Raw genomic sequence first — 12,213 nt, forward strand, 5'->3', positions numbered from 1 at the left:
CACAGCTGTTGACATTGCAAACAACCCACTTTTAAGCAAGAAATAAAGGTTCATAGAGTCATTGTTTTGGAGTGGCACTGTCCAGTAATTAGTGAGGATGAAGAAGACAACAAAAGTGCAGTTTTCAGTTTCTGCTTTCACCACAGGCTCCTGCAGGAGCCATTAGCCCTCAAGGAGTGATTTATTTGTTGTGCATTGAGGAGATCGTCGCAGTAGGGCAAATTAGAGCTAATTCTCTTGGCATGGGGACAGGACTTGTTTGATAAAACCCTGCTGTCCTATTTTACTCATTCAGAGTGTGATGATTTCTGTTTTTATGGGTGGAATTAGCATGAGAGTTGCCAAGGGCACCAAGGACAGTAGGGTCAAAGTGGCAGTGGCAGATGGCAAGGCTTTTTCAGGACAATTTATTTTAGCATGCATGACATCCAGATAGCATCTCCCAGGGTATAAAGGTAGGAGCGGAGTCAGAGAAAGGTCATTGAAGCCTTTCCTTTGATCTGCTGAAGCGAAAATTTTAATTTCAACCAACAAACAAAGTCAGAAATTAAAAAAGAGGATCTTCACATTTTCCTATATTTACAGGGTTTGTGAAATTTATTCATAACTACGTGGTTTAATGAGCTCGGCCACTGATGTGGACGTGTTTATTTACATCACTGCAGTTCTGTCAAAATGACACTTCTAAGTACTGAAAATGAATTACACTCAGCTCTGCTCACTATTGTAAATGGACTAATTATAGCAGAAAACTGGAGCACTGCCCAGTGCGAACAGATCACAACAACAATGCTGTTGAGCCTTGTTGAACGTTGAAGCCTTCATTACGTGCCACTGTGGCTTTGTTCAGCTCTGTGCCTTTAGTCTAATCAGCGAATGATGAGGATGACCTTTTTTAGTCACAGCCTGATGTTAGAAGATCTCAGGGAAATGAGTTTCCAGAGAATCATGCCACACAGCTAATGTCAGCTACAATCATTTTTAACCATTTTCCTTCCATTTTTGCATATTATGTTATTATTCTTGTAGAATCTATTGAAAATTAGTGACTTTAGAGACCTTTTATTCCCAGTATGTGTGGATACAGATTATAGGTCTGTGATTGGGTGAGCATTGGACTGTGGAATTTAATGACATAATGAAATTGTGCATCATCATCATTGTTAAACCTAATAACGTTGAGTGAAAAATTAGGTTTTGTATGATATATGAGCTGAAAAAGTCACTAGACAGAACTACACGGCTGATGCAGTACATTACACTGCTAGTTATGATGAATGTAAATGAACCTTTTTAAAGGAAGATTCCACCTTTTAAAGTTTACAGCGATAATCCATATGTGATTAGTTCCTTCAAGAAATGACTTCTTTATCTCTGGAACTGGATGTATTTTGCTGGTGTACTAACTCCCCTTTAATTCTGCTTTGTCTTTTCTACCTTAATTAGTGATTTACTAACTTCCCAGTAAACCTTTCTGGACTTTTAGGGAGAGAGAGGTGAATTTGTATTCAATCCGCGTAGCTGTCTAGGTGTAGTAATAGCAAAGTGAGTTTTTCCAAGAAGCAAAGAACCATCACAGTCGCCCACTGAAAACACAACATTTCCCATTACTGCACTGCATTCTGGTTTGTTTTAGTTAGTTTTAGTTTTTATCTATAGCCCACCTCTTGTATGGTGTATGTCTCCCTGATGTGTTTAGGAATATAGCAATAATAAAGCTTTTTCTGTTCGGGAGGTTGACGCCAAAATAGGATTTTTTCCCAGCTGAAAATGTCAAATAAAATGAAATAACAAGGGCTGCACTGCAAATGTCTTTATGAGACATGTCATTGGTATTTGTACAGATCTCCACATGAAAAAAACACATTGCCAGACAGCAAAACACATTTATATTAAGTACTTATGTGTTTCAGGAATTGTGTGCTGTAATGTCCTTCCAAACTAATTGAACACACATAAAACTCTTTGGTTCCTGCTGTTTCTTGTGCTGTTCTCATTGCATGGTGAAACAGTGTAGTAATCCTTTAATAGAAAGTCATTGAAGTCCATTAACGTTGAATATATTGCTAGCTGGCTTGTTTTGCTACACTCCCTTTATAACGCTGCCTTCAAATTGATGTCATGAGGTCATATCTTCGACAAATCAAGTACACTATATGTCTGGTATTCAAGTGATTGAAGTCTTATGAACGCTGTTGCTAGGCGACTGACAACAAAAATAGACATGCTCCCTTATCAAAAATGATTAGCGATGCATTTGAACATCATGTTCAAGAGTAAGAAAGAGAAGAAATGTTTCAATGACTTCCCAGTCAATAAACTCAATCCAACCTGAAACATCTCTCTCTGGCCTTTGACTCAGTACAGTACAGCCATTCAGGATCATTCAATCTCATGAAAAATAAAAGAAATACTGCATGAAATATTTTGGGAAAATGAGGCAGTCTCCTCATTAATATTTTTTATTCCTTTTGAAGCCCTAGAAATCCTTGAACTGAACAGTACATGAGCATAAAAGCAGAGGAGAATGCCAGCGGTTTTGCAGTGTTTTTTTATTTTTTTTTTAAAAAAAGAACAGGATTTAGGGATTTTAATGGTACTTTAATATTGGTTTTAGGATATTCAGTCATGAACGTTAATATTGTCACTCCATCATCACCACACAATGGAAACTTTGTTCAAAAAAGGCATTAGTGAAGTCCTGACAAGTCACGTAATTAAAAAAACTCACATTAAACTTAGCTCATTTAATCAGTAAGTATCACTAATGAGAATCTCATCCTAAGTATAGCAGAGGGAAATTAACTGCTGACAGGATCTCTGCTGGTGTCATTACTCTACTTAATATGGCAGCAGTGTATTACACTGTAACTGTATCCTGATGTAGCGTGCACTAAGTTACTCTGACTGGTGTAACAACTTCTCCCAGACATCAAAAGATACTCTGTAATTACTGCTCATGATTGTCCTTTTGCACATTGCAAAACTTTGCTCCTTCTTTTCTTGCAGATAATGAGAAAGAAAGATGTTTTTTTTTTCTTGTGTCACCGTTCCTTAAAAAAAACCTCCTCATTTAGATACAGCAGCAGAAGCAGCTCCCTTTTCTTTTTCTATGGAAAAGAATCAGTCAAACTACACAGTGAGAATGACCCATTTGCATACAGTGTGTTTGCTGCAGAGATATGCTAAATTTGGCGGACACAAAATTGTCAGTGTGAAAGTCGAGTAGGTTTCACTGAGGCAGAGTTGAAACCTTGTGCATATGTTGCGCACATCTGGACCCGCTGCATCCCCCGGAGCCAAATCAGCAGATCATGGGTGAAGATTTAAGTATAGTACAATAAAGCACTGGATGTTGATTTCTCTCCCCTGCATTTCCAGTGAAATGGTGATTAGAGCAGGCCTGAATCTTGTGGTTGCACAAATGTTCAGATCTGTGTGTGACAGTAAGACAGGCAGAGGTTTACTGTGTCAAGGGTTTAAAAGCAAGGGATGTAAACAGGCAGTCAATCAGAATAAACAGACAGACAGGCAAAAAGTCCCAAAATGGGTTTGACAAGAAACAATCTGACAAGGAACTTCAGGGAAAGGGGTATGTTTGTACATAGGGGTTGATGAGGGGATTGGGAACAGGTGAGCAACTGGGTATAGAGGTCCGGAAATACTGATGCCAACTGCTGGGCAGGGAGGGAATAGCAGGCTCTGGGACTAATCAGTGGTTGGAAGACAAAAGGCAAAGCTTAAAGGTACAGAAAATTGTGTAAGGCTTGGTGACATGGTTGAAATAGATTGGAAATAGGTCGGTCGGTCCACTTTATTCCAGATTGAAATATAAAAGCAAGTATTAGATGGATTGCTGTGAAATTTGGTACAGACATTAACGTCCCCCTCAGGATGAAGTGTTATAACTTTGGTTGTTCTTTAACTTTCCCTAAAGCTCCATCATCAGCTCAAAGTTTTAATTTGTCCACTTTGGTTTATGACGAAATACCTGCAAAACAAATAACATTACAGTCAGCCTCAGCTGTACTTTGTGTTCAGTGATAATCAGCACAGTAAATATTAACATGCAAACAAGCTGGTGAACATGGTAAACATGATATCTGCTAAACATCAGCATGTCATCATGCTGACACTAGCATGACACGGCTGTGCCTCAGAGCCGCCAGCATGTCTGTAGACTCTTTCCTTGTTTCAGTATTAACAGACAGTACATCACGCTGTATGCAAAGTCACATATAAAACAATAATCTGATCTTCACTGCAGTGAACTTTTATACATAATATCAAACAATATACTTTACATTTATTAAACATAACTTTCAATAACTCATTATGTTTGTTCAGAATCTAATTTGGACACCAAAAATTTGTGAAAAGATTGCACTGAAAGTTGATAAAGGATATTACTAAATCATTGCCCAGTCCTAAACTCAAGGTAAAAGTTCTGCATTCGAAATTGTGCTGAAGTAAAAGTTCAGAAGTGCTAGCAGCAAAAAATATACTCTAAGGTCATCAAAAGTAAATGTACTCACCACACAGTATGACCCCTTTACTGATGCCTTGAATCATTGTTTAGAAGATCATCATAAGTTATGTATGATTAAAGTTGGTCCACCATTGGTCAAGTCAATAGTAATGCAGTGGTTAGAATACCGTTTGTGTGTGTGTGTTTTCTTTTTTTACATATTGTAAAACATGTCAAATCCAGAGGTGTTCATGCATGTTGTTATTGCTTAGTAGAGTTGGTCAGTCAAGGATGGGATCTCATTCTCTGCAATTCCCTCCAGCTGAAGTTATTCATAGTTCGTGCAAATAACAGGCGCACCATGTGGGTGTTGAGCACATACTTGGTGTTATCTTGAACTATGCTTCATTTGTTCTGTCAGCCCTCTTTCTAAGCTGAAGGTATAACATGAGAGGAGTGTGGTCTTTCGCCCGCGATTATGTCAGTGTTATCAGAGTGCAAATCCAGAGGCTTTTTTTTTTTTCTCTCTTTTTCTGCCAGACTGTTAGGTAATGTAATATGTCATTTCAATGAACATCTGATTCGAGAATCATTTCCCGTTAATGTGACGTAACTGTGATCCCCTGCAGTCATCTCAGCTGCTTTGTCACGGAACGCAATCACCCTTCAGTGCATTGTCCCCTGGGTTTTTACAACCCTCTGATCAGTCACACAGCTCATTTCATGTCCCACTTTTACATCAAGCGCACAGAAATGTGTTCATTTCAGTTGCAGAGTAGAACTGAGGACATGAAGAAAAAAAAGGGAAACTATTTAATCTGTTAGAAATAATCCAGCAGACATGTTCCAGTTTATCAGAACTGTTTTCTTGCCACACTAAGACCATACCTGGATTTGTTTACACATTTTCTCACACAACAGTATCTCCCCCTGTGAATGAAAAACAGCAGAGCATAACATCTTCACAGCCATATTTTCTGGGTGTGAGATAAGATATCACTGGGAGCAGTAAAGTGAAAATTTGCTAATACAGCACCAGCAGACATTTCATTACCTCTGAGCTGCTGAGTGAGAACCAAAGAACTGTACACCGTTTATTACCATTCATTTTTGTATGGACACCTGCAATTACATTGTCATGTAATCACTGTTTCTGTGTCCCCTGTGCTGTTACATGGGGATAAAACTTGCAAATGGACATGAGAGTATATCACATTGTAGGTAAAGGTTGAAACATTTCATTGCATTTATACTGTGCATTTACTCTGTTTGATGCAAAGCTCAAGAAATTTAAAATTACCCTAATTCACATTGGAAAGATTATATCAGGAAATGGGCAGGTTTCACTTCTGATCCAAGAGATGAAAGCGCCATCAGAAATGTCTGCGATATTAATCTTTGAAGTTAAGTTCCAAACGCCTAGTCGAAGTCCTTGATGTGGATAAGGAAAATGGTGCTAATGAGCATGTGAAAGCAAATAGTGGCAAAGAGAGGAAAAAAAAAAACTTCCTGGATGGCCTTTGACCTCCGTTTAATGAGAAAGAAATGCTTATAAACCTCCTACACCGATGCCCTTGCTGCTGAGAAGTGTACCTGCTCATTATGAGCTATTCAGAATGCTTTTTTGATTCAGTGTTCTTCATCACTTTGACAGGAAATATTAATACAACATACTTGTGCATGTTTTAGCTTTTTAAAACCCCATATGATGGATTTCTTTTTCTGATGAGAATATTCAAGAAAATCTGCAGTTAGATACAGTAAGTGGTGTCATATGGATGTGAACAAATCTCTGTTTTTCTACCTATTGTTAAAAGTTTAAAGGGTCAGTCCAGCCAAATTATGAAAGCACATATTTCGTAACTTGGGTGAGTTCTGTGGATAATCTAGAGTAACTAGGACACTGTCTCTGGAAAGAAATGTTGCTGTTGGATTTTTTTTAATGTAATTTTTCAATACTGTGAGCAGCCAAAGCAAAATTACATTCATCTCAATTGTTTTTGGGTGGAGGAAGAAATCAAGAGACAGATATCTCAAAACCTGGACAAATAAAACGTAAAACAATCTGCAGGGTGAAATACTGTGAGGGGAAAGTGAGAATATATGGTTTTTGTCATATTTGGGTGAACCTTTCCATTACAGCAGGGTACTCAAATATGAGTCATAGAGGTTCACTTAATACATTTCCAGTGCATCAAAGGGTAAGGGTGCATTATATGATGATGTTTCAGTACAAAATCTCCAGAATTCTGTACATGAACAATGTTTCTGTATTAACGGGAGGCGTGACACCTTCATTGTGTAACCAAGTCCTTAAGCATAAAAAGGTGCGATGGTCAGACGGAGACACTGATGTAAGTGTTCATTAATATGTCTGCTGTAGTTTGAGTTCACTGCATTCATTGTTGAAAATGTTTGATTTTACAATTATTCTTCAGTAGTCTTGTTATCACGACTTCAACTGGTTCAGTTTTATTGTTCTTACCACAGTGTTCTTGGGATAGTTTTGTTCAAAACAGACATGTTTGGTGTCGTAGTGGAGTTTTGCACTCCCACTCCTTATTATGGCCACTGTTTCATTGCAAATCAAGCACAATTGTCTCATACTTCCCTTGAACAAAATGAACCTCTATTTCTCAGTCCAGCTATCCTAAATGGATGTTTTTCATTGTCAACCTTTCTTTTTTGTATTGGCTAGTTTTTAACAAACCATTTTACTATATTAATCAGAGCTGCTTCATTCCAGTCACCAACTCTGGCGACTAGTGGGCGGATAAATGATGACAGCTGAGGTGAAGTGATAGCTATGCATCACTCAAAAGCAGTCCAGATGAGGTTGTGTTTAAATTTTGTTCCTTGTCCAACTTAAATTGTTATTCAGTCCAGATCCTGACCAGAGTCTTCCTAATGAGAATGCATGCACTGTAGGCTGTCAACACAAAAAAAAGATGTAAACTCCTTTATGGTACGACCTGCACTGTATGTTCAGTAAAGCAAAGCGTGGACTCAAACAAGGCAGACAAGGCGGATGAATTAAAAGCAAAGTTTACTTGATCATTGAGACAAGCAAAGGTGAACAACAGGTAAACAGACGAAGCAGACAACCAGGTGCAAAGGGGGCATAAACAAGCTGGCAGAGTTTCAAAAAGGCAGGCAGGCAGTCAAAAACTAGGGCAGCATACCAACTACAATATATTACCTAATGGATTCATAAAATAAAGAACAAACAGAATGCCAAGAAATAGCAATCAAGGACCTAGCCTTCCTTAACAACACTGTTAAAAAAAACACAAGCACTTAAAAAACACCGTAATTGCCACAACTCCGTCAGCCTGGTGGGAAGTCAATAAAATGACAAACTTCACAATGTCGCCTAGCTCACATACACCCATTTGGCACAACCCAGATTTTCTCATTAACAAATCACCCATGACTGGCACCAAGGGAAGGAAATATCTTCAAAAATAATACATTACTTATAGTTAATGCAAGAGTATGGTATTGGGAAGGGGCGATACTTACAATACAATCAATTAAAGCATGCAATTAAGGCAAAAACCAGCACATCCAATAACAACCTTCAACCACCATCCCTACTAGACAACATCAATAAAATCGCTAACTCAAACAACCTCTGTCAAGATTATACAAACTTTTATCTTCTGCTGACTCCACCGTACTTCTTCCAATAAATAAATGGGGAAAAGATCCAATAATGCCAATAATGACACTAACATGAGACTAATTCAATACAAAGTCATTGACGGTACAACTTTACGGATCAGACATATGCATTCACTGTACCTTTAACACGACTGACCAATACTTCCATGCACTCTGGCTCTGCCCACCAGTACAACACTTGGTAATACTTGACAGATCACGAAAACAACCCACAATGCCTCTACTTGTAGCCCTAACTATCTCCAAGAAAACTATTTTACTAACTTGGGAAAAACAGAAAACAACTCACCGTCTCACAGTGATTAAATCTTTTAACACAACAGGCCATCCTTTTGTTTGTTTCTACTATTACTCCTGCCACAAATATCATCAATGATTCAAATACTTCTATGCCTAAACTCACTCCACACGGCTGCTTCCCTACAACAATCATTCACCGCACACCTTCTCCATGTACATCTACAGTTAATCTCTCTGTTCTTCATGTCGTTAACCTGTATGCACCTTTACCTTCCTATCTGTCTGTCATTCCTGTGTCTTTTGCAATGGCAAAAGGATGGCCCAATTGACAATCTGGCAAGGAGTACAGCAGATGGAAGTGGGCAGGCATATATAACAGGAGGGAATTGGGATGGAGAAGCAGGTGTGTAAGTGGTTATGGGGATCAGGTGATTGGAAGTGGCAGGAACGCACACATGCTAGTTGGTTTGGGAATAACAGGTGAGTTAGGGGAAAAATTACGTGCAAAAATGAATGTGTTTAATTCTATCAACACATACTTCTAACCGTCCATACATAAGACTCCAAGTAGAGAAGTTTGATTAATGGCTAATTAGTAGTATCCCGACAACTCGCACCATTGCCGGCTCTCATCTGCCAATACAACTCTCACCGGACTAGTTCTCGAAAGCCATAACCGGTGTCGACGTGAACTGAACCTGCAATTTCAAGTGGATCGATATAATCTGCAGAGCATTATTACGGAGCACTCGAAATAGAAACAGGCATCGGCGTTTCTGAGAGGCGTTCTCATTGTCTCCATATGTAGTATAAAGGGGGGGAAATGCAATAAGATCTTTTGAGTGTTTCACATGTTCCTTTTTATGGCCCTTATACAGTATTCACAAAGTCAGAGCTCCACACTACTTCTTTTTTTTTTTCTCGTCTCCCACAGGTCTGCAAACAGTAAAAGCTCCTCTGTCTGCCATCTGCTTTATTGAGTTACTCTATATTCCCAGAATTCAATATCAGTGTGTGTGTGTGTGTGTGGTGTCTGTAAGCATAATTTGTGGGCATCACGTTTTTCTGTGAAAAGAGACACTGGTACAACATGCAGTAAGATGACAGTGCCGGAGAGGAGCAGGTTATGTTGTTATTTTTCTTAATTACCTGTTACAAAGAAACCTTATTTCCTGGAGGTATATTCTCCTTTACTGTGTACACATAAGGCCCTTCATATTAAGTGCGCTTTTGATTAGGGCAGCTACTAACAGTTATTTTCATTATAAATGAACCTGTTGTTTTGTTTAGCCCACGGTAACATTTTTAATTGGCTTGTTTTGTCCAACTAACAGTTCAAAACCAAAATATATTCAATTTAAAATGACATAAAGCAGGAAAAAGCAGCAAACCCTCTCTTTTTTCTTTCTCCGTGAACGACTTAGACACTTAATTATCGAAATTATTATTATATTTTTCTTGCATGCTGTGTATTTGCTGATGCAGAACACACGTGCTGTAATGAACAAGAACATGTATGTGTGCGCTGCACCTTTTTTTGTATTGATCAATCCCTACTTGAAGCCAAGTGTGGTCTGAGCTGTGGAGGGTCTTAAAAAGAGATGCTGTTGTTGCTTGGTGGGGTGACATGAATCTAAACCAGCAGCTCAGCTATCAGTAGGATGTATTTTTTTCTGTTTGCTGCAGAAAAAAAACGTATTGAATAAAATAACTAGATAGCTATCTTCAGTGGTGTTTAAAGAGCTAAAACATTTATTCAATATGTGTAGTGCTGAGATTGTGTGATTTTTAATCAGTTTTATACCAATATAAATTGAGTATTTTGGAGGTTTTGGAATGCTGTTCTGACAAAACAAGCAGTTTGAAGACATTACAATTGGTCTTGGAGCTTGTGATTAACCTTTCATCATTCTCTGAGATTATATAGATTACAGGATTACTAGATTAACCGATGATGAAAGTAATCATTAGCTGCATGCAACAGCAAGCCACGCCAGTGTATTTTGGGGTGAAAGAAGAACAAGGGAAAAAACACTCCAGCTCCACTGTAAAACTGCCATCTCTCTTTGTGTGGTCACACATCTCTGGACACACAAGCTGAATAAAACATGTTATTGACCCAACAGTCCAAGTCCAGTGATTGAGTACCAAATCACTTCCCTGTCCTTCGATTATGTATCTCTATTCGGCCTGCCAGTTTCAGAGAGCGAGAAATTAATCAGGCAAGCTGGCGGATTCATTCGGTGCTGGCTAATTAGTGGAGGAGCGCTCACTACACCCCAGAGTCGTAGCCTCTAACTTAAGGCTTACAGTTTAGTGTAAATGCTTTGTAATGCCCGGAGGTGCCTACTCTTACTAGGAAGTGTTACCTTTGAACAAATGAGCGCCTGACTTTTTCCCACTCTCCTTTATTCTCATGCATAGAGTCAAGCCAACGCAAATGATCCATGGATGGGATTGCTATTCTATCTTTCTTGCCCCTTCTGGCCTTGACTGAGTCTCTTTTCATTATCCCACCCATTGATTCGCTCTAGCACCTTTCTCATGGCTGTGCTGTTAATGTAATTGAATGGGGCGTTTTTTTTTTGGGGGGGGGGTGGTTTTCTCACTCTGTCCCCTTGGCGTGATATAGTCACACATATAGTCACAGTCAGCCCCTCTCTCTCTGTTTCTGCCAGATGTTGCCAGGGCTATCGAGCTGCTGGAGAAGCTGCAGGAGTCGGGTGATGTTCCCGGTCACAAGCTCCAGTCCCTGAAGAAGGTCCTTCAGAGTGAGTTCTGCACAGCCATTAGAGAGGTGAGTCACTGTCAAGGGAGGGTCTGTAAACACTGACATGACTCATGTGTTTAGAAGGAAGATTCTTTTCTTTTCTTTTCTTTTTTTTTTTCTATTTTGAAGACCTCCTTGGTGCTTGCACTCCTTTTTATGGTCCTATTTCATTGCGGTTTCAATCAGATGTAGTGTGCTCAGTACTGTGACATTTTTTCCCTTGGAGTTGTTGTTTTAAAAGATAGATTCACAATTTTTGAAGTCTGTCCTAAAACAATAGTCAGGCCAAAGCAAATAGTCTGCCCAAGCGAATATTGACACATGTTCTTCTTGCTGTAATCATTCCTCTTGTTCATGCAAGCCATCAAGAGATCCCTTTATAATGCACTTTCAATGTAAGTGATGGGGGACAAAATCTTTATTTGAAGATAATACGAGGCTTCCGTCATCCTAGTTAGTCAAATGAAGTCAATATATTTCAAAGTTACTGTCTTTTTAGTGCCAAGTTCCCTGTTTTGTTACTATCTTTCCACTGCAGCTGAACAGTAAAACCCTCCATTGAGACACAAAGAGGGATTTTTTTTTTTTTTTTTTTACTAAAAAGACCGTAAATGCGGAAGATATCCACTTTATTTTATTAACTCAGACGGCTGAATAAACATTTAAATGCACTTTGCTCAAAATGGATTTTGTCCTCCAAATGTGCTTACTTACTTTTTAAGCACATTTGGAGGGGATCCGCTAATGGTCAGTATCAACAAGAGGAATGATTGCAGCAAGTAAAACCTGTTTCAATGTTCATTTGGGAACCCGACTGTTGTTTTAAGACAGTCTTAAAAAAAATTGTGAACATTCACCTGTTCCAGTCAGGGTCGATGCAATGAGGAATTATGAAAACAAAAATAATATAACAACAAAAAGTGGGAGAGTGTACCTTTATGTCTCTGTTGTGTTACTCCAATAAACAAATGACTGCAGCATAATGAAAATGACAGAGATTATTGTTCTGCCTTATTACTGCCGGAGCTAAACAGCAAAACTGAGTTTTTGA

The 12,213-nt window shown here is 38.8% G+C and overlaps 1 protein-coding gene across 1 annotated transcript in view; it reads left to right on the top strand.

Moving 5' to 3' along the window:
- lin7a (lin-7 homolog A (C. elegans)) overlaps window positions 1-12,213 on the top strand; it is a 42,056-nt gene that overhangs the window by 9,206 nt on the left and 20,637 nt on the right. The window contains exon 3 of the mRNA XM_042402514.1: window positions 11,071-11,189. Coding sequence (XP_042258448.1) covers window positions 11,071-11,189 — 119 coding nt within the window. The remainder of the gene's footprint in view (window positions 1-11,070; window positions 11,190-12,213) is intronic.

The sequence above is a fragment of the Thunnus maccoyii genome, chromosome 23, assembly GCF_910596095.1.
Source record: "Thunnus maccoyii chromosome 23, fThuMac1.1, whole genome shotgun sequence".
In the NCBI taxonomy this organism is placed as follows: domain Eukaryota; kingdom Metazoa; phylum Chordata; class Actinopteri; order Scombriformes; family Scombridae; genus Thunnus; species Thunnus maccoyii.